The 23,817-nt window shown below is 40.6% G+C and overlaps 2 protein-coding genes across 9 annotated transcripts in view; one reads left to right on the top strand and one right to left on the bottom strand.

Annotated features, from left to right (window-relative positions):
- Positions 1–1,014: 1,014 nt before the first annotated feature.
- Positions 1,015–10,693, bottom strand: si:ch1073-145m9.1 (CDP-diacylglycerol--inositol 3-phosphatidyltransferase). 2 transcript variants are annotated; one of them, XM_023289314.3, is made up of 6 exons: positions 10,408–10,693; positions 10,115–10,210; positions 8,571–8,683; positions 6,198–6,321; positions 5,947–6,119; positions 2,994–5,837 (listed from the first exon to the last, which is right to left on the bottom strand). In XM_023289314.3, the coding sequence occupies exons 1-6, from the start codon at positions 10,439–10,441 to the stop codon at positions 5,772–5,774; spliced, it is 606 nt and encodes a 201-aa protein (XP_023145082.2). In that variant the 5' UTR covers positions 10,442–10,693; the 3' UTR covers positions 2,994–5,771. The 2 variants fall into 2 exon arrangements, with proteins under 2 accessions (XP_035812742.2, XP_023145082.2); XM_035956849.2 differs by having other exon boundaries at positions 1,015–5,837; positions 5,947–6,321.
- Positions 10,694–13,738: 3,045 nt separating this feature from the next.
- Positions 13,739–23,817, top strand: part of usp32 (ubiquitin specific peptidase 32) — an 85,825-nt gene continuing 75,746 nt past the window's right edge. For 4 of the 7 annotated variants that reach the window (XM_023289313.3, XM_023289310.3, XM_023289309.3 and 1 more), the window contains exon 1: positions 13,740–13,937. In XM_023289313.3, coding sequence (XP_023145081.2) covers positions 13,880–13,937 — 58 coding nt within the window. In that variant the 5' untranslated portion in view covers positions 13,740–13,879. Of the gene's footprint in view, positions 13,938–23,817 lie in introns of all 7 variants that reach the window. The other 3 variants (XM_023289312.3, XM_023289308.3, XM_023289307.3) reach the window with 1 other exon arrangement.

The following is a 23,817-nucleotide window of genomic DNA, read 5'->3' as shown; positions in this document are numbered from 1 at the left end:
CACAAACAGTTAAAAAATTAATTTATTATAATACAACCATACATGTTCAAACCAAAAACTGATTCTGAGGAAGAATGACGACACAGAAACTCAAAGTCTTGCAGTCTGAACCAGTGTTGAGTCTGTCATCAGTACGCTGTAGTTCCAAGGTAAAAACTGACCACTCATTTTACTCATGTGTCTTCTGGCACATTTAAAAAAAAAAAAACAAAAACAACACATGTACACTATATTGCCAAATGTATTCGCTCACCTGCCTTGACTCGCATATGAACACAAGTGACATCCCATTCTTAATCCATAGGGTTCAATATGACGTCGGTCCACCCTTTGCAGCTATAACAGCTTCAACTCTTCTGGGAAGGCTGTCCACAAGGTTTAGGAGTGTGTTTATGGGAATTTTTGACCATTCTTCCAGAAGCGCATTTGTGAGGTCACACACTGATGTTGGACTAGAAGGCCTGGCTCTCAGTCTCCGCTCTAATTCATCCCAAAGGTGTTCTATCGGGTTGAGGTCAGGACTCTGTGCAGGCCAGTCAAGTTCATCCACACCAGACTCTGTCATCCATGTCTTTATGGACCTTGCTTTGTGCACTGGTGCACAGTCATGTTGGAAGAGGAAGGGACCAGCTCCAAACTGTTCCCACAAAGTTGGGAGCATGGAATTGTCCAAAATGTCTTGGTATGCTGAAGCATTCAGAGTTCCTTTCACTGGAACTAAGGGGCCAAACCCATCTCCTGAAAAACAACCCCACACCATAATCCCCCCTCCACCAAACTTTACACTTGGCACAATGCAGTCTCACAAGTATGGTTCTCCTGGCAACTGCCAAACCCAGACGGGTCCATCAGATTACCAGATGGAGAAGCGTGATTCGTCACTCCAGAGAATGTGTCTCCACTGCTCTAGAGTCCAGTGGCAGCGTGCTTTACACCACTGCATCCCATGCTTTGTGTTACGGGGGAGGGGCTGGAGAACCCAAGCACAGACACAGAAACTGGCAGACAAGTAAATAAAGGAAAGAGTTTTATTAAACCAGATAACTAAACCAATACATAAAATGGAGAACCAAACTAGGGGGACAGAACTAAACCAAACTACTCACAACTCCACAAACCAATACTAAGAATGCAAAAATGGACATCTACAAAACTAAAGTGAATTAACAATATTAAGCTAAAGAGAGGTACTCACAAGATGGGGGAACTGACAACAGAGGGGGAAGACAGGCTGAGGGAATCCAGGGGCAGACCGAGATGAAAGGAAAAACAGGCTGGAGACTGAAGCAGGGCTGGTGAGAATCCAGTAGAGAACTGAGTCCATGTGGGGAAAATCCAGGAGGGGGGAAAACAGAGTCCAAAGGTGGGGAAGCAAAGTCCATGTGGAAACTGAATCTAGGAGGGTAACAGAATCTATGATCCAACAGGGACTGAATGAATGCACAGAGCTTAAATAGGTGAAGTGGAGAACAGGTGAACTGAGTGAACTAATTTCTGCAGCTGATGTGCATTACTGCAATCAGTAAAGTGCAGGCAGGTGAGTGAGACAAGGGGGGCAGACAGACAGACGCAGAGACCAACAGACGCAAACAGAGGGAGCCAGAGGGACAAGACAAGGAGAGCGAGACAACAGGGAGAGAGATGACAAACAGAGGGAAATACAAAAGAGACAGATGACAAAGACAGGAGGAAGAAGGGAGAAGAAAGAAAAGAGGAAGAAAGAGAAAGAAGGGCAGGAGCTAGAGCAGGATCATAACAGCTTTGCATTGCACTTGGTGATGTATGGCTTGGATGCAGCTGCTCGGCCATGGAAACCCATTCCATGAAGCTCTCTGCTGAAGCACTGTTCTTGAGCTAATCTGAAGGCCACATGAAGTTTGAAGGTCTGTAGCGATTGACTCTGCAGAAAGTTGGCGACCTCTTGGCACTATGCTCCTCAGCATCCACTGACCCCGCTCCGTCAGTTTACGTGGCCTACCACTTGGTGGCTGAGTTGCTGTCGTTCCCACACACTTCAACTTTCTTATAATACAGCTGACAGTTGACTGTGGAATATTTAGGAGTGAGGAAATGTCACGACTGGATTTGTTGCACATGTGGCATCCTATCACAGTTCCACGCTGGAATTCACTGAGCTCCTGAGAGTGACCCATTCTTTCACAAATGTTTGTAAAACCAGTCTGCATGCCTAGGTGCTTGATTTTATACACCTGTGGCCATGGAAGTGATTGGAACACCTGATTCTGATTATTTGGATGGGTGAGCGAATACTTTTGGCAATATAGTGTATTTTGAGATCCGAATATTCGGACAGAAATGACACAAGGACCAAGTGAGATTTTGAGAGTGATGCTGCTTATAGTCTGGATCCACTGATTTGTTAAAGGTTTCTGTTGGGAGATAGCGTCATGACGTCACTGTAACTATGACAAGTGAACGCTATGTCAGCTGCCTGGTGACAATCACATGATTGCAATTCTACTACAAATCCACCGCTTTGGACTTATCCATCGGAAATCATACAAGGAACAATTGATTCAGTTGTGGGGGTGTTTCAGAGTCCAATCAATTCCTGCCGCCCGCTACATATTTAGGTCATGCGATTCGGTATCTGTACATAATGTACACATGCATAACACACGCCTGTGCTCAGTGCATACATAGACTTATTGTATGTAGTACATTCATAGTGTGGTATTATTACTCTACTCAAGTAAAGGATCGGTGTTCTTCTTGCACCACTGTTATTACACCAGATCAGTGTGAGTGGAACTTCAACATATTTTAGAAAGTTCCATGTAGGTTGGTATACCGATAATAGAAATACAGTAAAACTAAAGGAAGTGTCCGTGTTTACCTGTGCATAGATCAATTCATGGAAAGCAAAATATGTATGAATGCGTGGAGGATGCTTAGCTCATCACTGACCCAAAGTGTAACACCCCCTTTCTCTGGATTTCATGACTAAAAGCATCTATTAACATTTCAAATAATCACATTACTTCACTTTATTGTAAAAATCTGTTCAAACTAGAATCTTAATCAGAAACAGAATGCGCTCAAGCAAAAACTCAACAAAAAGCAAAAACTATTTACACAGTCAAATAAAATGCATAAATATAAAAACAGCTTTTAAAGGCAGTTTATGTGACCAAATCCACTAAAGCAGTTCCTATCAATGACGCAAGTCTACAGTTTCATTTAGCAGACGCTTTTATCCAAAGCGACGTACATCTGAGAGGAGATCCAACACAAGCAAGGATCTATTAAGAAGAAAACAACCTGGATAAGAGCCATGAAACAAGTTCAAGTGTGATAATAGGACTGTGATGTATACAGGCAGTGCAGACATAATACGATTTTTTTGTTGTTGTTGCTTTTGCAGTCTGTCAAGAGCAAAGGTGAAGAGCTGGGTTTTAGTGTTCTCTCAGTCTTTAAGAAAAGAGTCCATGGTCTCCACGTTCCTCTTGTCACACTTCTATCCATCCATTATCTATAAACCGCTTAATCCTCAGGGACACCTGGACAGGTCACCAGTCTATCACAGGACTACATTTACAGACAAACAGTCACACTCACATTCACACATACAGACAATTTATAGAAATCGATTAACCTCAGCATGTTTTTGGACTGTGGAAGGAAGCCAGAGAACCCGGAGAAAACCCACACATGCACAGGGAGAACATGGAAACTCCATGCAGAAAGATGCCAGGAAGGCCGGGAAGCAAACCCGGGATCTTCTAGCTGCAAGGTGAAAGTGCTAACCACCGTGCAGCCCTATTATCACACTTGAAATTGTTTTATGGCTCTTGTCCAAGTTGTTTTCCCCTGACTAGATCCTTGCTTGTGTTGTATCTACTCTCAGATGCATGTTGCTTTGGATAAAAGCATCTGCTAAATGTAATTGTAGAATTGGAGACACAGTAAATACACTGCCGGGCCAAAAAAAAAGTTGCACACACTAATATTGTGTTGGACTGCCTTTAGCTTTGAGTACGGCACTCATTCACTGTGGCATCATTTCAATAACCTTCTGCAATGTCACAGCATTTATTTCTGTCCAGAGTTGGATTCATTTTCTACCAAGAACTTATATTGATGATGCAAGAGTCGTGCAAAGTCTTCTCCAGTACATCCCATAGATTCTCAGTGGGGGTGAGTTCTGGACTCTGTGGAGGACAATCCAAGTGTGAAAATGACGTCTCATGCTGCCTGAACTACTCATTCACAATGTCAGCCCCATGAATCCTGGCATCGTCATCTTGGAACATGTCCATGCCATCAGGGAAGAAAAACTCCATTGATGGAAAGACCTGGTCATTCAGTATATTCAGGTAATCAGCTGACCTCATTCTTTGGGAACATGACGTTGCTGAACCTGACCAACCCCAGATCATAACCCTAACCCCCACAGGCTAGTAGGTAATAGCTATGATGAGTGCATCACTTCATCTGCCTCTCTTCTTACCCTGATGCCCCCATCACTCTGGTACAGGATAAATCAGGACTCATCACACCACATGAGCTTCTTCCAGTGCTCCAGAGTCCAATCTTTATGCTACCTAGCAAACTGAAGCCTTTTTTTTCCTGATTAGCCTCACTGATCAGTGGTTTTCTTAGAGCTACAGCTGTTTAGTCGCAATCCTTTGAGTTCCCTTCATGTGGAAATGCTCTTATTTTCAATATTAAACAGTCATGAGTTCTACTGTTGATTTCCTGCGATCATCTAAGAGTTTGTTCCGACCACATTTGTTCCTTGAAGATGATGGTTCACCACTATCCTTCAGGTTTTAATAATGCGTTGGACAGTTCTTAACCTGATTTTAGTAGTTTCAGAAATCTCCTTAGTTGTTTTCTTTGCTTGATGCAGACCAATAATTTGACCCTTCTGAGACAGATTAACATCCTTTCCATGACCACAGGATATGCCTTCCAACATGGTTGTTTAAGAAATGAGAAGCTCCTCACTGCATCAGCTAGGGTTAAATAAGTTGTTGCAGCTGAAACATATTCATCACTGCAGTAATTATCCAATGGAAGGCTCTTACCTATTTGCTTAGTTAAACCCAGGTGGCGACTTTTTTTTGGCCTGGTATTGTATGATTGTCATCATATTAGAGCTGTGTTACTAAACTTTGGATGTGCCGTCTTGTTTTGACAGTAATGCTCTATTTTTAAATTCATTATCTTTCTGAGAGGCTGATATGCTTCTTAACCAGTGAGTGTTTTTTTTTTTTTTTTTTTACAATATATAGCTATATGTAACAATACAGTAAATGTGCAGCAATAAAATATGTTTTGAATCAGATAATAGATGATGCTTTACCAATGCTGTGCAGGAATTCAATTTAAAAAGCCTCTACATCTACAAGGGATTGGGAAAAGTGTAATGTACTACAGTAAATTATACTTTTAGATGGGGAAAAGTATTAAAGTACATTATGCTTTTCCCCGGCCATTGCTTTTTAAACTGGATTTCTGCATAGCATTGGTAAAGTAGCTATCTACTGTATGTGCGCAACAAAGCTTTCCCTTTGGTCTTTTCATGATAGATTACAGCAATTACCATCTGACAGTCTGTTGTTAGTGCAAGCATTTTCAAAGACTGCTAACATTCCACTGGCTTACATTTAAGAGTAACTGTTCCCTAGAAATAACAAAAATAATATACCACAGTCTTGCAATAGCAGGGGTACGATGAGTAACACCTTGTATCTTAGCAGCCCCCCCACAATATTAAGAAAGAAAAAACAGAATGTGAGTGTGTTTCAGTTCTTCTTCTCTTCCATCTCATCATTGGTGAGGTGTTCAATGTGGCTCCATATACACCACACCTGCACACAGAAAGATGGGACACATTTGTGAGCCACAGTGCAACTTTTGTCATCATATTTGTGATTATCGCAGGTTACAGGGTGTCTGAGGGGTCAACATCCTCATTACCTCAGCAGACAGAGCCAGCAGGCGGCCTGCGGCCAGCAGCAGCGTCCCGGCAGCCTGGATCCAGAGAGGCACGTCCAGCCAGTGGGACAGTAAACCCCACTGATACGAATAGAGCCACAGAGGAAGGCAGTGCAGCCCGCCCACCACCCACACACCCAGAGGAGTCCAAAAGCCTGCCGGCACACAGACTAATGTGGAGCTGTACAGCACATCATTGCACATCAGCTTAAACAGAGAAGAACACTTGTTACCGTTTGCCATGATGGCCTGTATGAGTGGAGGGCTGCTGCTGAAGCTCTCCTTCCACTGCTCACCTCTGGTGCTGTGGTTACACACAAACACACACCACTCCAGCGCACACACCAGAAAACCCCACTACAATACAATACAAACAGATGAGAAACTATTACCACTGTTACTGGGTCACAAATGTTAAAAACAGCTGTATACACCTTCACACTTACATCCATTATCTACACCTCTCAATCCTCATTAGGGTCGTGGGGGGGTTGGAGTCTATCCCAGCTGACTGAGGGTGAAAGCAGGGGACACCTGGACAAGTCACCAGTCTATCACAGGACTACATATAGAGACAAACAATCACACTCACATTCACACCTACAGACGATTTAGAATCACCAGTTAAACTCACCATGTTTTTGGACTGTGGGAGGAAGCAGGAGAACCTGGAGAAAACCCACACATGTACAGGGAGAACATGCAAACTCCATGCAGAAAGATCCTGGGAAGGCCGGGACACAAACCAGGGATCTTCTAGCTGCTAGGTGACAGTGCTAACCACTGATTCACTGTTCAGCCCCTTCACACTTAGAAAACTACATATTTTTTGAAACCTCACTTTACTGCTGATTATTTTTCAAATCAAATGCTACAAATACGCCCAAAATATCGTTACTGCCATATCGAACTCTTCTCCTTTCAATTAAATCACATGAAATTTTAAAATATTGCTAAGAATTTTTTTTTAGAAATTAGTTTGGCATTAACAAAAATAAGTGGTTTCCACAGTTCTCTATTTGCCTGTTACTACAGAACTGTTTTTCAGTGACAACTTAAAGCTGCACTCAGGGTTTTTTTTTAACTAAATGTGTGCAGAACAAACTGAAAGCATTACAAAAACATCTACAAAAAATCTCAAGTGAGACGGAACAGTAATCACAGCATAGTAACGTATAAGTAACTACAACTACAACTCCAAATATTTCCCTTTGTTTTAGTGCACAAAAGTATATTCTGAAAATGTTCACATTTAATGAACTATCCTTTTACAAAACATTATGAACAACCTAAAATTTCTTAAGAAAAATAACTTAAATTTTAAAATAAACAGTATTATGCCTCAGTTTATCATTGTCTCCAAGAGCACAAAACCTTTAGTCACAGGTATGTGGATGTGATAAAAATAAATAGCAGCTGAAACAGACGCTACATTTAGTGAAAAATTGCAGTTAATGCCTTCTGTAATTTTGACACTGTGCAAACTCATTCTGTGGGCCGTATGTTTGACACCCCTGCTTTATAGCTTAGACCTCTTTTTGCAGTGATTTGCTAGTGGTGAAAGTACTACACGATTTAAATGGACTTCGGTATTACATAAGTATTCCTCTTTGATGCAGCTTTATACTTTACTGCATGTCAGAGGGAAATATTGTCTTTTTACTCCTCTACATTTGACAGCTTTTGCTATTAGTTACTTAGTTTAACATTGTAACATTAGGATTATTCAATATTTAACAAAAAAATTAGAAAAGACTATACACTATTAAAGATTAAATGATATTAATGGCTTATTTCATGTTAGTTATTTCATGTTTCTCATTAAGGGCACAGTGGCTTGGTGGTTAGCACTTTCACCTTGCAGCTAAAGGCCTCCTGCTTCGTGTCCTGGTCTGGGATCTTTCTGCATGGAGTTTGCATGTTCTCCCTGTTCATGTGTGGATTTCCTCCAGGTTCTCCTGCTTCCTCCCACAGTCCAGAAACATGCTGAGGTTAATTGATGATTCTAAATTGCCCGTAGGTGTGAATGTGAGTGTGATTGTTTGTCTCTATATGTAGTCCTGTGATAGACTGGTGACCTGTCCAGGTGTCTCCTGTCTTCACCCTAAGTCAGCTAGGATAGGCTCCAGGCCCCTGTGACCCTAATGAGGATTAAACGGTATATAGATAATGGATAGATGGAAGTTTCTCATTAATGTGTCTATTGTGTCTTACTGGATAATGTTAATTACCACTCTATTGTAAATCTAAATATTAAATCTAAATATTCTCAGAATTATCCTTTAACTTCCACCTAGCTTTAAATACATGAGTTAAAATTAGCTCCACCTTGAGCTGATACAGCAGTAAAGTATTGGTTCTGCTTTCATGCTTCAGAATTGACTAACTCATCTAAAACTGTCAGCTATAATAATAAACTGAATGAGTCAGGATGAGTACTTTTACTTGTAAACTTTAAGGACATTTAGATTTAAAATTTCTCCTCTGTGTGTGTGTGTGTGTGTGTGTGTGTGTGTGTGTGTGTGTGTGTGTGTGTGTGTGTGTGTGTGTGTGTGTGTGTGTGTGTGTGTGTGTGTGTGTGTGTGTGTGTGTTTCACTCATCAGACCTCAAACAGCAGGCTCCACAGCATGCCTCTGCCCAGGTTGTCCACCACTACATCCAGCCAGGCCCCAAACCTGGAGGTCTGTCCCAGCCACCTCGCCAGCCAGCCATCCACTCCTGTAGAGAACATCACCACTCAAACAAGGTTCTGAGATCACTGGAGCATTTCATCAACGATACCATCAAATTCAAAGCAGATAGTTTACTGTTTGTACTACTGTGGAACCCTTCATGTTTCTGGGATCCGAAATCTGGCCAGAATTGAACAGGGAGAACTGCATTGACAAAACCATCCAAAATGCCCTGCAAAGGATCTAACTCCTCCACCTGATGAACAGCAGATCCTTTTCTACACTGCAGTCACTGATTCTGCTCTTTGCACATTCATCACTGTCTGGCTTGGATTGGCCACCAAACAGGAGAGAAACACGCCAGGATGGACATCCAGACCTACAGAGGAGGTTATTGGTGATGACCTGTCAACACACAAGGCTTGTACATGTCTAGAGTCAGGAAACACACTGAGGAAACCAGCTCAGACCACTCACACAACCAGACAGACAGAGCATGGTAGGCCAGAACCAGAACAGAACGGTTGGAATACTGCTGTAATACAACCGTACATGTTCAAACCAAAAACTGATTCTGAGGAAGAATGATGATACAGAAAGTCACACAAAGTCTTGCATTCTGAACCAGTGTTGAGTCTGTCAGCTAGCTAGCTGTTACTGCTGACCAAGAGGACAAACTGACTGATGGAAAACAGTCAAAAGAATTAGTCTGATCCTGGTAATATGAGGTAGAGTGAGACATTCAATCAAGGCTGACAATGTGATGAAAATATGAAAACTAGAAGAGAGGACATAGCTTTACTCTACCCATTCTTTAGGAAAACTGTTTGATGATGTTAATTCCAGCGTTTCATGTGATTCACTGTTTTCTTCTTCTACCAGATAAAAAGGTTTTTGCTAACATGTTGTGGGACACACATTCCATGGATAATAATTATTATTTAAAATATTATGTTGATTAAATATGTTCCCACAATTACAAGAGACATCAATAAAAAAATAAAACCAAAAAAATGAGATTTAAATTTCATTTTAACCATTTTATTTGAGATTCAGTTTGGTCATCAGGGGGGAGGGATAAGAGAAAAATGGTATTTTAGGAGGAACTCCAGACTTACTTGGTATTTTAAAAATATTTTCAAACATTCTTTTCTCCTAGGTTTTTAGATTTCGTCTCAGGACAAGTACATTTACACAACAACTGCATGTTTTAGTATTTTGTATGGATTATTTGAAATTTGATGGGTGGGATGAAAAATGTCCTCCATTTCTGGAATGACCCATGTGGACATGATACGAAGGTAAAAAACTAGACTTTCATCATGTTTAATATTGTTAATATAATAAAATCATTAATAAGATGACACACATAAATGAAATGCAGACATCATTTTATCATTAGCAGGAATGTTTTGATACTAAATTAAATCTGAAGTGTCAGCAGCAGCACTTCCAAAGCAAACAGAGGCTCATTTACCATCAAGAGCTATGGAGACGGAGTACAGAAGGACAAACAGTGCTGGTGTGTCGTAGGCAGCCCAGGCAGCAAACACAAGGCCAATCCTGATGTATCCTGAATGAGACAGATGACATTAGAACAGTAAAGGAAGAAGCTCCTCATCCTACTGACACACATATGACAGCAGATTAACGGTTACAGCGATGACACAGTAACGTGCAGCTGCCACAGTGCATCGACTCGTTGTACAAACACAGACTACGATCATTTAAATTCTCTATGGCTTTTAAATTCAGACAAGTGTTTCTCACCAACAATGTTTGGCCAGTACAGCAGGACTCCCATCTCCGCTCATGTACAGGGCGGCTCATCCCGGATACTCCAGGATGATGCAACCCTCCGTGTAAGCTGTGAGCTGTGAGCTGACTGTGAGCTGACCTCTATCCGTCAGGACAGCCAGCACTGTGTCCTCATATGTCTGTCCTCACAGCGTCCACGAGCCGCACATTGAACAGCTCAATGAGCGCTCCACCATAAACTGTACATACAGACTTTGTGTACAGTCTATGCGCTCCACGCTCTGTTTGGCGACGTAACGAGCCGACAAACGTCATTACGTACAGAACGTGACGCACAGGTAGCACCCTGGTGGCAGGACATTTTAACATTTGGGTCAATATATAAATGAGGGACTTCCGGAGTTCGTGGGAGGTATGTTGCATACGTTTTCATTAAAAATTAAAAAAACAAACTGATGTTTTTTATGTTCATTATGATCATGTTTTTACAATTTCCATAATGAAAACAATCATTTATTAATAAAAAAAAAAAGACTGGATATCACTAAAATGTCAACTAAGTAACCATCTGAATTTAATAACAATCACCTTCTAATTAGCTAAACAATAACAAAATGAGTTTATTCAAAAATAGTTTTGATTGTGTTCTTTTTATTGAGTTGAGATACTCATAACAGATATGTCTTTTTTGGCAATATATCAGATTTTATATGGAAAATAACAAATTGTATCTGTGTCTGAGAAATCACTTTCAACTAAGTTACCCATTACAAAAACACCTCTCAAGGAAGTGTGTTAATTCCAGATCACATGACCTGCTCCACATGATGTCATTTCCTCCTGAAGAAAAGACTGGAATGACTCCAAGGCTTTCTGAGTTATTTAATATAAAGTAGTGTGTGAGTCAAGTGTGGATTTATCGCATGTAAACAGGTTTACTGCAATATCTTTATAAATAACTTTCAATTTCAATTTTACTCAATTGTAGATATAATATTTAAGAAGAATCTTTCTCTAAAAATGCCATGTGGTGTTTGGTTATAGGCAGAAGTGTCAACTATGATACCTGTCAGCTATGTTATAAAAAGTCCCGCATATTGACCTATTTTTTGATTCATTTTTGGCAGCTGTTTACATTGGTGGAATGAAACAGAGGAAAGAGTCTACCAGTTAAACTCTTGAAATTGTGTGATTACTGCATGCTGCAGGCGTGTTGATGCTCAAATAACACCAGCTGATGTCTACAATCGCATATGAGGCAGCCAGTTTTAAACCGGTGCATTTTTGAATGGAGTCTGGTGTTGTGCAAAATGCAATTGCTTCCCAGCAACTGATTGGAAGAAATTACCCTCATGTCTCTTCATTATTTTACCAGCTCTGTGCCTTACATTATAACCAAGCCAGTTGCTTATGAAATAGCTTTAAAGTTCAAAACATACAATGCAGTTTCTGTTTTGCAAAAAGTGCTTCCATAACTTAAATGTTAATATTAATGCATTAAAATGACTTGATTTCATTCATGGGGGGTATATTACAAAGATTATAGCTAATAAAATAATTGGAAAAGATATACTTTCTGTATTAATTACACTACCATTTAACAGTTTGGGGTCACTTAGAAATGTCCTTATTTTTGAACGAAAAGCAATTTTTTCAACAAAGAACATTAAATGAATCAGAAATCCAGTGTAGACATTGTTAATGTGGTAAATGACTATTCTAGCCGGAAACGGCTGATTTTTAATGGAATATCTACATAGAGGTACAGAGGAACATTTCCAGCAACCATCACTCCTGTGTTCTAATGCTACATTGTGTTAGATAATGGTGTTGAAAGGCTAATTGATGATTAGAAAACCCTTGTGTAGTTATGTTAGCACATGAATAAAAGTGTGACTTTTCATGGAAAACATGAAATTGTCTGAGTGACCCCAAACTTTTTAATGGTAATGTATATAAAACCCATCTCTAAAATCACGGACAGGCATGAACATTGACCAGCTGCCGTGCCTTTTTTGGCTGCCTGTAGAGTCAGTCAGGTCTTGATTGCCAAAGGAATAAAACCAGCCATCCATTCAGAATTCCAGTTAGGAAAATCAGGATGTCATACTTTGAAGATGGGGATGCTGTTCCAAACACCGTGGGCTTGGAACGGATCAGCTGTGAAAAAGGACATGATTTGTGTGGCACAAAGGGGGTATATTCTGTATATCCCCTTTTTGTTTAGACTGTTAATTACAGTCTAAACCAGCAAAGCACTTAGAGAGCCCAGTACTCCACTAAGGCTGCTCAGTCGTATCATTTCCGAAGGATAAGTCCTGATAACTTCGCAGCAGTCAATTTGTAGTACAATAGCAATCATGTGATCGTCAGCAGGCAGCTGAAGTAGTGTTCACTTGTAGTCATAGTTACAGTCACGGCGTGCCGCTATCTGGAGATGATACAGAAATCTTTAACAAACCCGTGGATCCAGACTATAAGTTGCATCACTGCCAAAATCTAATCACTTGGTCCTTGTGTCATTTCTGACCTTCCCTGAAAATTTCATCCAAATCCATTAGTCCGTTTCTGAATAATGTTGCTAACAGATAAACAAACAGACAAATGTATGCCAATCGTCCCATAACTCTGCTGCGTTCCTTCGCGGACTAACAAGGACGTTGCACTTACCAAACACATACAGTCCAAACATTAGAAACAATACTGTATTCTTGCCCATAATTATTGTAAATGCTTGGCCTGATTACTCCATGAACTGCAAACAGTTCTGGTCCAAAATTATCTTGCAAGAAATGTTCAAGTTTCACAAAGACACATTGTTGCTGTTACATCAGACATAAAGTCATGACTATGAGGCGGATAAAAACAGCAGTGTATATAAAGTGGGTGATGCAGCTTTAACCAGAAGAGCGCTGCCAGTTTTTGGCACAATATCTGCTGAAAACTTCGGGCATCGAGCCACCATGAGATGAGCATTAAACTCACTGATCGAGCTGATGTGTTCATGAAGCAAACGTCTCACAGCATTACTTCTACGCACCGCTAGAGGTCGCTGTGGCTAGTGTATCCTAGTGTTGTTCAGCAGAACAGCCGCAAGGTGGCGCTACTCGCACTTGTTTCCTTCACAGCTACACATCTACCACAGCCACTGACAGCTTGGTATGACCGCGCATACTAAGTGAAAGTGAATTTTTTATAGTTTGCAGGATCAAAAGGAAGCACTCTGTGGAGTCACTGAAGTCTAAATAAAAGGCTCTAGTGTGTTATTTGCAGTTTGTTTACAAGCGGCATTAGGCGCTGATCAAGTGACCTGTAGAGTCAGATCATGTGACAGAATGGAGGCGTCGCTGAAAACATTCACCCCTTCACCACATACACACACCGCTGGAGCCCATTTCACAATAAACGGATGACGCGACTAACGCTTGTGATCAAGTCAGCTCGGAACGTTTATTTTCTCACATCGCAATGAAATGAAGGGAGCATGGGGGCCAAAGAGTCGAGGATAGGATTCCTGTCGTATGACGAGGCCGTCAAGAGAGGTAAGCCGAAAAGCAAGGGGCTAAATCCACCTTAGTTGCGCTAGCTTAGCTAACTGTCTGCTTTGAGGCTAGCCAGGTACAAAAACGAACGTCCAGACCACCCGTTACAATCTGCTGGTTTAAGCGGAATAACTGTTTGTACAACGTACACGCCTATCAACGAGTAATACACGGATTCTACGGAATTGCTAGGTTCCATTATTCAATTCGGCACAGCGGTATTTATAAGTTCTGTCTGGATTTTTTGACATATGCTGAGTTTATCAATAGCTAAGCGCGTATTTTCCGCAGTCGTCTGCCCTCGAAACACGCCACATTGGTCTGCAATAGGAAGCGTTTCCCAATATTAGAGGTTAAATAAATTGCAGCTACGTTGTCGTTTTGTGAACTATGTCTACCCCGAACTGACTTATTATTCCTTGCAGTGTCAAACCGGTACTGAATTGTGTTTTATGTCGCATGTGTCTTCCCTAATATGCAAGGTCACGTTAAATTGACAGATCGTTGGACTGTGTTTGGTATGACGTTCCCTCCATAGCTACGAAAGCGTTGCTTGTGGGGCTAGTGTTGGCTAACGAGGAGGGGTGGGCTGGATGGACTCTGTTTGCCAAAACAGTTGTGCAGGTAGCCTTGAATTTGTGCTAACTTTTCTTGGCTGACGCTCCTGTGGGCTACTTAGCTGTTATCGTCAATGCTAGCTACTGCAGAGTAACGTTAATGTGTGTGTGCTGCTATTAGCCTGCTTGTCTAGTAGCTAGACGGTTAGCTGGCTTTCAGCTAAGTTCCCAGAGGGAATATCTCCAGACGGTTTGTTGTAGCCTTCGTCTGTCGGATTTCAAGCCTGGCCATGTGGTGTGGACAAACGTTAATCGTCAGTGTCTGCTAGAGAGCTGTCAGGTCCTGCTCAGTTGTACACACATGAGCTAGCTGTGTAGTCAGAGGCGGAACAACAAACAGATGTGCTCCACAATGCTGTCACTGCCGTTAGTCACCTAATTATTAGCATGTGGGATTTTTTTACACGGGGGTAGCGATTGGTTGAACTCTGATAAACAAACAGAAATTGACAGGCCTGTATCTAATGTCATTTACGTGTTTCACGTCATATGGGATCATATGTGCACTTCCTAAAGCACGTCGGTGTCAAATGAGGTTATGTGGCGGAGTAAGGCTGGATAAACCAAGCAAATCACACAGCTAGACTGTAATTGATACATAATCTTTGCGTTGCTGCTCTTATGTAAGATGTGGGTGAGCGTTTATCAGGAAGCACCTAGTAGATCTTATCCCTGATGGCCTTCTTCTTGTACTTTGCTCTCTGGGTTTGCAACAGCTGAACTTTGTAAGTACAGATTCCAGGCTATGAGAGGCTGTTACACATTCATCCAGGACTGTGTCATATCTTAACCAGGCTGCTAGAGACTGGCCTGTCCTTTGCATTGGCACCTGTCTAATTATTAGTGTGGTGGTTTACTGGAGTGAAAGTTATTTGTAGTCAGAATTGTTTGTTATTTATTTCACTCACAACCTTGTAGTTGAACACGTGTTGACTTTTTGTCACGTCTGTCTTTTCCATATTAAATCCATGTGTGGCGGTTTTGACATTCCTCAAGCTGATTGCCATTCCAACTCTGATGATCACATGTGACTACACACACACACACACACACACACACACACACACACACACACACACACACACACACACACACACACTCACACACACACACACATTCACACACACTCACAGGCGGTGGAATTATCCAGCCATCCAGCCTTATCTGACCAGTCACATGGCAGCATTCCTAATTCCCACCGCAGGCTTGACTGCAGCAATTATGGGTTCAGTTTTCATAGAAGCTCACTCTGCTAGGATACCAGCTGGGGAATGGTCAGGGGGCATCCTGTTGGAAAGGTTCAGCTTTGATGTTTTCCTCTTGGATCCTTACCCCAGACTTCAGTCATTCAAGTCAAATTTTCGAGGGTTGATTGTACATTTTGTTTACTATTTCCAGAAAGATAATTTGCCATCTAAAGATTTGAAACAGGTTTGTTCTTGATCACATCCTCAAAACAGACCTGAATCAGTGCTACAGAGGGTTATGCATAGTAAAGGTGATTAATCTAATAATTTAAAAGTTGCCAATTACAGAGATTCAGACAGCCCAGTCAGTCTGCTACATTAGAGTGGTTTCAGAGGCGAAAGTCCTCTCCCTTTTTCCCAGAGTGTGTTAAGTGACAGATGATTGAACATTTACTAAAGCGGGAAAGAAGCTGTTCTGTTTAATGAGAAGTATGCTAATTTAACACATGTAGAACAAATAAAGAAGTTAAAGGTTCAAGACTGCACACATAACTTGAAGAGAAAGTCCAAACATCCAGGCCGCTGGGTTTACTTGCTGCAGTAGGTGCAATGGGAGTGTAGTACTTTTGATTATGGGTCAGGTCTGGTGCAGTGTTTGTTCCTGATCAAATGATACAGTTTTGAATTACTAGAATTACGTAACCCTGGGCACCTCATTATGACCCTGAAGGTACAGAAGTGACAGGAAAAAACATGATTGTCAAGAATTAAGATGACACGTTTACAACTTAAGGGTATTGTAAAATGATCAAGAAGGCTGTTGTGAATTTGTGTTGGCAGACAACAAGGTTAATGTTTAAAGTCATCTCCTTTTCAAATGGCAATTAACTGTGGAGAAAGGAGACTTCCTGAAGCAGCAGCTGACTGTATATCCTGCAGCAGATGATAGCTGATAATGCTCGGTTAACAGAACTGTGTATCCTTGCCAGAGGTGTTGACTCACCTTTGTGGTTGATAGGAAGCCATAGTTTTTGGAGCTGTTGTGTTGAATTGTGTTGTGACATGTAAAATCTTGGTTTTAAATTCTGAGTCTCATTCTCTCTGTTCATTTTTGTGAAGCTGGAAACATAGCCTGACAGTGTTGACCTCCTGTTGTGAGATAGATCCTAGTTGAAAAGTATCTGTATAAGGAAGTGTGTTCCTGTTGTGAATCAGGTTCCACTACATAGTTTTTCCTCTAGTGCCCGTAGAACCGTCACGGGACATTTGAACCTTTGTGGTTAACCACCATATGGTTTAGTAATGCAACAGCCATGGTCATCCCTCTGACACACAGCTTCACAGTCACGTCATGTCAGTACGTCAGCATCACTCAGGGCAATAAAACGCTGCTTTGCATGCTTACCTTGTACTCCCTGGTTTGTGAATGTTATTTGTCTATTGCTGCGAGAAAGACTTCCAGTGTGGCGTTTGCTGTGGAAACATGGGCAGGCTGTTGTTTACACTGTTGCAATTTGCGTGGCAGATTGGCTGTAGATAGCAGAGTGTTCCAGGATACATTTGAACACTTGTAAATTGCATGAAGTCTCCAAGTTCAGTGTTCATCTCAGTGAAATATTCAAAACCTTCACACAATCATGTGATACATGTTCTACGCAAAATGATACATGTGGATGTTCTATACTATGCAAGATCATTGGAATATTATTGCTTCAGTCATAGGACTTGGTAATATTTTATCACCACTTTAAAGGCTGTTGAACAGGCTCCTTAATCTGTGAGTTGCCCAGTCATTATGCTTCTAGACATCCTGTCTCTGGTAAACAGTAAATCAACAACTTATACAGCAGTCCTAAGCCTCTGAGTCTTAGCAAAGGTAGGTAAGAAGGGCGTGTGTTGTCCCCTCTGTGTTTCCTGATGTACAATAACGCGATGCACCAAACTGCAGTACTCACTGTTTGTCTAAATAGCACAGCTGCCAAGTGCACACTTAAGTCACAGTAGCATAATTGTGCATTATTTAGAAATTATGAACACAGCTGTCTTTCATTTTGTTTAAACATAAACATAAATATAAGTAAATATGGTAAGTTTAGATTAAGGTTTAATATGCATGAATGGATTCCAAATCCAGTGTCAAATTCAGTAATAGAGTTTGCACTCTTCTTGAGCAATTATTGAATCTAATTTTCATGTTTAACTTTAATGATTTTCAAGTTGCTTAAGTTCTAAGTTAGCAAGGTCAGAAACTTGGTTTACAAATGTGCTCAGCAGTTGTTGGGCAGAAGCTTGTGCACTTTTTAGTGGTAACTACAAAATTATTCAACATGAACGTTAGTTAACGTTGCCGTTATTGGTATCAGCCAATAGAAGCTTAAAAAACGATCATCTACTGCAGCACAAATTCAACACATGCAGATAATGCTTGTCAGACTAAAAATGTACAGTTGTGTTGAAAATCTTACATAAAGATGAATATGGCATATTTTATGTGCAAGCTGAAGTAATTTTTATTTTACCAGTAACACTTGGAAAGCACGTGTTTTCACCTGCCTATGGGCCATCACCGTACGAGTAGGCATGACATAATAATTCTCCTACAGGACAGACTTAATGTTATCTGTAATTAGGTGGGAAGAATATCTTGCCTACATTGGCATCGGCAGTTGCTTGGAGTGAGTGAGAGAATATCGGCATATTGGCAAAAATCCAATATCGTGCATTCCTAAATAACAGCTGCAAGTGGTGATGATTGGTCCCTTGCTCATTTGTGCACGTCATGGCACTCCACAGGCAAGGGCTTGTAGTGCAGGCATTGAGATGTATTCAGGCCTGGATTCTTATTGGACAGTGCTCAAAGGAGTTACATATGACTTGGTGTAGTGTTCTCACGATACTGAATACCGATACTGAAATGATACCATGACAGAAAATGAAAATATCAGGCAAAGTAATAGAATTATAGATTAGACAGCACTAGAGTTAAAATTCTTTTAAAAAAATATTCAATCTAAACAATCTTAGTGTATGTTTTAATTACTCATTTTTTTGAAGAAATTCAAGCTGATTAAGGGCCTTGTGGTTGACTCTAAATCCAGGAAGGCCTCATTCACGCGATCAGTTTGTTGCTGCACAGCTATATAAACCTCAACCAAGTCACAATAATGACACTGTTACTATACTATGCAGTACTAAGTTTGTGTGTAGATTGTGTGGCAGTACAGAATCCTACATCATGTTGGTGCATATCATGTAGAACACATCATGCAAATTTAATGTAAATCTGATAACCTAAGCTGCTGCATTCACATAAACAAGATATCGATAGCTGCTCCGCTAGTTTAAACAAACCAGCCATAGCTGTTACAATATCTGTTTTTGTTATCCTGAATAAGCTAAGCTGCCACATTAGCTGAAACAAACTCACCTTAGCCTTAACAAGATAACCTGAGCTGCCACGTTATTTTATACAAACTAACCTTAGCTAATATATTAGCCTAAACAGGCCAAACTTAGCTTTTGTTTAGTACTAATAACATAAGAAATTACAAGAAGATTTAATATTTTTTTAAATACCTGTAAGCTGTGACACTCACCAGCATGAACCATGTCAATAACCTGAAACTCAAGCAGATGAGTGGAAATCAGCAATAACTTATTCTATGATTTCCACCTGTTCTCTTTTGACTGGTCGTAGAAAGTTCAGTGACATAGGTTAGCTACAACAGATTGCTAGTGTTCTGTGCAATATTGACATTGTTTTATAGTAACTGGGAATTTCAAAGTTTTGACTTCTTTTAAAGTGGTTACATGCATTTAGCTGTTATTGTTGACATTTAGCCCTTTATTTTTCCAAAATATTACAGTCGGAAGACTTTCCAGCCTGCAGCAGAAACCACAGAACATGCTATAAAGAGATTATAGTATCATTATGAGAATTTGTAGAATAAGGTGATAATTGGCTCTGAAAATAAAAATGAGATATTTTCATTTTATATTGTTTTCCTCTTTCCAGTCCCCATTAAACAGCAGCCTCATGCTGAATGTCTGATGCCAAGCCTGCAGGTGAAATGAGCTTTTCAAGAACAGCACGGCCAATATGTTTCTGCCAGCAAGCATTTTTGTTGACAGTTCGCCATGACTAAAAGGTCATCGAGGCCCATGTGAGTTCAGCATTTGCATTCCGCTCCAGACAACTTGGTGCTCCTGCCAGGGTGTTTCCAGTCTTGCTGATAGCAGACCAACTTATTTCATAGGACAGGATAGAACATTGAATCACTGCAGGGGGTCCTGCTGGCTGCTACTCTGCTGCTACAATAATTTAGTAAGGTGGTCTAACACTGGAAACCTGCTGTGAACGTGTGTGTGTGATGGGCATGCTGGTGTGTGTCCAGTGCAAGACAGAAGGAGAGATAAGCGAAGGATGCAATGATGTGCATCTCAGTGTTGCAGTCAGAGGCTATGTAGAGAGAGAGAGTGTATGTCTGTGTGTGTTTGTGTGTGTCTGTGTGGATGGAAAGTGTGTTGGGGCACTTGTAGAAATCAGACCCATTGTTTCTGTGAATCGAATGGTAGCCATTGCACTTAATGCAGCCCTGCGTCCAAGTATACATCCATTGCATCACAGCATTACAATACACAAGTGTTCTCTGTAATGAGAACTTGCTTTGTTTTCCTTCCCCATTTGTCCATCTAATTGAAGCAGTTTTACTATTATCTAGCAGTGGCAACTTTTGAGCCAGCTTTTTGTCATCAAGTTGGCTCAGGAGTATAGTAGAACACTTTTTCCCACTAATTCACAAACTGAACGTATTTTTTATAAACTCTTTGTGGTTTCAACGGCCATGCCATGATACTTCTGATGTATTCATATTAGAATAGAAGATAGAAAGCAATACAATGTTTCATTTTTTTAAATAAAATGTTGCTAAATCTGTGCAAGGTTAAATCATTTTTAACCTCTATGTATCTTCAAAGGCTGTGAGACGTAAAGTTATATGGTTTGGTTGAAAGAAATCAAGTAGTCACACAGCAGATTACAGTTTATAAATACCCATGAATCTGGTTAGATAGTGTATTCTTCTGTCACCATGCCACCATGCTGCAGTCAAAGGCCAGAATAAAACTTGGTTTTCTTAATAGAAACTGTTCCACTTTTACTTTATTATGTGGATACAATGCATAGTTTGACATGTACAGAAAAACTGCAAAGACTTGACCAAATATATCTGTTTGCTATTTGATTTGCTACAAGTGCCCCCATCCAAACACACCAGCGTCTTCTGTATTCTCTATTCAGATGGCTCTTTGCATACTTCTCACAATATAAACTGGTTTATGTTTAGTTACAAAACTCTGCTTGGATGCTCACCCTCTTATTTAAGACATTCACTGCAGCCAACATTTGTGGGAAAATACAGTTTGCAGTTTTTCTCTTCCTCCAGGGCCAGTAAAGGCCCTGAAATCCAGTAAAGGACTGCTGTCATTCCAGTCTACTGCTGCTAATGACTGGAGTTTCTTACAAAGACACAAATCTGGATAAATGTATCCATAAATAAGTAAATGAATGACAGTGACAGCTTTTAAATGGTTAATTATGGACATTTGGATGATATTTGTATATTGTTTTAGTTCTGTACTATTAATTAGCCATTCTTTTTGTCTTGTTGTTCAATGTTTTTGCTTCCTTCACCTCCTTTTCCACTACAGGTGTCTTCTAGAACTCACCAGGTTGCTACTGTAAATAAGAAATAGTTTTTTAAAGTCTTGATTTGTAAAGTTAAGGTTAAATGGAAAAAAAGGGAGAAACTGTCCCAACTCTCTCTAGTCGTTATTTCCCACTAATATGCAACATGAGCTGGGCTTACACTGTCGAGAGACAGGGAAGTTTTACCCCTCTGCTGATGTGTTGTTGCAGTAGTAACTGAAGCACAGGTTCAGGGTTTACATCTTGGCTGAGGAGCTACTGGTGCAGAGCTACCACTGGAGACATGCACTCCTTTCTTTTAATCTGAGGGCATCTAAAGGTGTCAGAAATGTCTGAAAACTTTACTGCAGTTTTGACAATATGTGATCTAAATGTTAGTTTGTTTTTTTTCCAGCTGTTTGTAGAAGTCTCTCCAAGTTTATTAAATACCTGCAGCATCAGACAGCAGCAGGATCCATCAAATAATCTCCAAAGCAAACGACTTGCCTGCATGTGGCACAACAGCAGCCACTTAATTTATTATTTGTAATTACATGTATCCTCTGAATGGAGACAGAATGCATCGTTGCCTAACAACATCACACATACACATTGAAATAAAATTGACCTATTATCCAATGTCTGAAAGGGTTTTTAGTCAGAACTCTGCTTCAACATAAATTTCGTAGTGGCAAGAAATTTCAGCTGACCTTGGATAACCGGCTCTTGCCAGTGCATGAAGCATTTCATGACAGGAGTGTCATGTAGCTGGAAAATGGTGGCACCTCTGCTGTCTTTAATCACATGTTTATGAGGAGAATGGTGCTCAATCACTTGCAAACTTCCTGATTTATCATTTCTTACATTCTTTTCTCATTTCTTTTTCAGCTGAATTGTATTTAAAGTTGATGGACATCCACAGTTAAAAAGACAAGTATTTTTAATTTAATAAGTACATGATCATTGAATAATTGTGTTAAATAATCATGATCTTGACAAAAATAGTCAGGATTTTTGTCATAATTGAACAGCCTCCCTCATTTTATTGTTTCTTTGTTTATTTTTTTAAGCTACATATCCAATCTGCTTTTAATATTTAGGTACATTTTCTACATATTTGTATTTTTGCCTTACAACACCAAAAATGTGGTAATACGATATGAAAGAAACGTGCATATCATTAAAATCTGTCAGTGCTCATGTGTTTCAAAACTTTTAATTAAAAAATGTTCCCACCCCATTTAACACCATTGCTGTGGTGAAGCAGATGTAACATGAGGAAAGGATCCCTGCCCTACTCTGCAATGAAAGCATGGACCACCTTCTCATGGTCTGGAGACATACAGACCAATTTCACTGTTGGTCTCAGCACAGTAGAACCGGGTGAACCAAAAATATAACCTTAGCTTCCACCATTGTATTGCAATTCCTGCGCCTTGCCAGGCTTAAGGTGACCCCCTCTAAGCCTAAGCACAGAGGTAGAAATTTTTGAAACAGCAGTTACAGTGAGTCAGTATGGATGGAAACATATAACGGTTGGAAAACTCACCAGTAACATCCAACACGCATGGCTCCATGGAGTTAACAACGTTAGCCCAGCTTCAGGTCGATGGAGCGAAGCTGGTCAACACATGGTCCTGGGCAAATTATCTCAGAATATATTGAAGCCTGCCTTAATGCTGCCATCAATCTGTCGCTGACCAATGTCAGCCACCTGTCAGAAAAGACATTTAGCCAGAGCATTGTAAGCTACTGGGCACTGCAGCTGTGGACTGGCAAAAAATCCATGAAGATTGTATCAGCTCAGTCTGTCTCTTTACTGGCCCTGTCTGTGCCTCTAGCTGCATCAGAAACCTAAATCATTGAGATGAAATGTACTGGCTGGCCAGGTGACGTGACCAGTGTAATCAGAGACCCAAAACCAGTGCCAAACATGACCTAAATCCAGCAGTTTAATGGAGAATGTCCACTAACTGTTGCTGGTATGTTTATGATGATCTGTGCAGTATTTATCCTTGTCTCTTCTAATTTGTTGTGAAATAACTGTTTAAAAAGAATAGTCAATATAGACAGTCACTTAGTACATACTCTGCATCAGCATGTAAATAGAGGACAGTAGCGAGCTGTGAACAGGCTGCTCGGTCCTCCTCCTACCGGTGGAGGTCCACTGATGGACGGCCCACTGTGGCTGATCTGTCAGCAGGCTGTCTATTAACCACTGTCACTGTGGAGATTGAGTGAGGACAGGGTTCACTGGAGTGAAGGTGGAGCATGCAGTGTAGATAATGAGCACTTCAACCCCACCACTGGACATCCTGGTTATTAATGGTGCTTGCACATGCTCAGACGCATGAGCAGAAAGGTACTGCAGCCTCATGATTCATGTGAAC

The sequence above is a fragment of the Amphiprion ocellaris genome, chromosome 7 (assembly GCF_022539595.1).
Source record: "Amphiprion ocellaris isolate individual 3 ecotype Okinawa chromosome 7, ASM2253959v1, whole genome shotgun sequence".
Taxonomy (NCBI): Eukaryota; Metazoa; Chordata; class Actinopteri; family Pomacentridae; genus Amphiprion; species Amphiprion ocellaris.
Note: the sequence above shows the minus strand (reverse complement) of the source record. Positions and strands in the feature narration are given on the sequence as shown.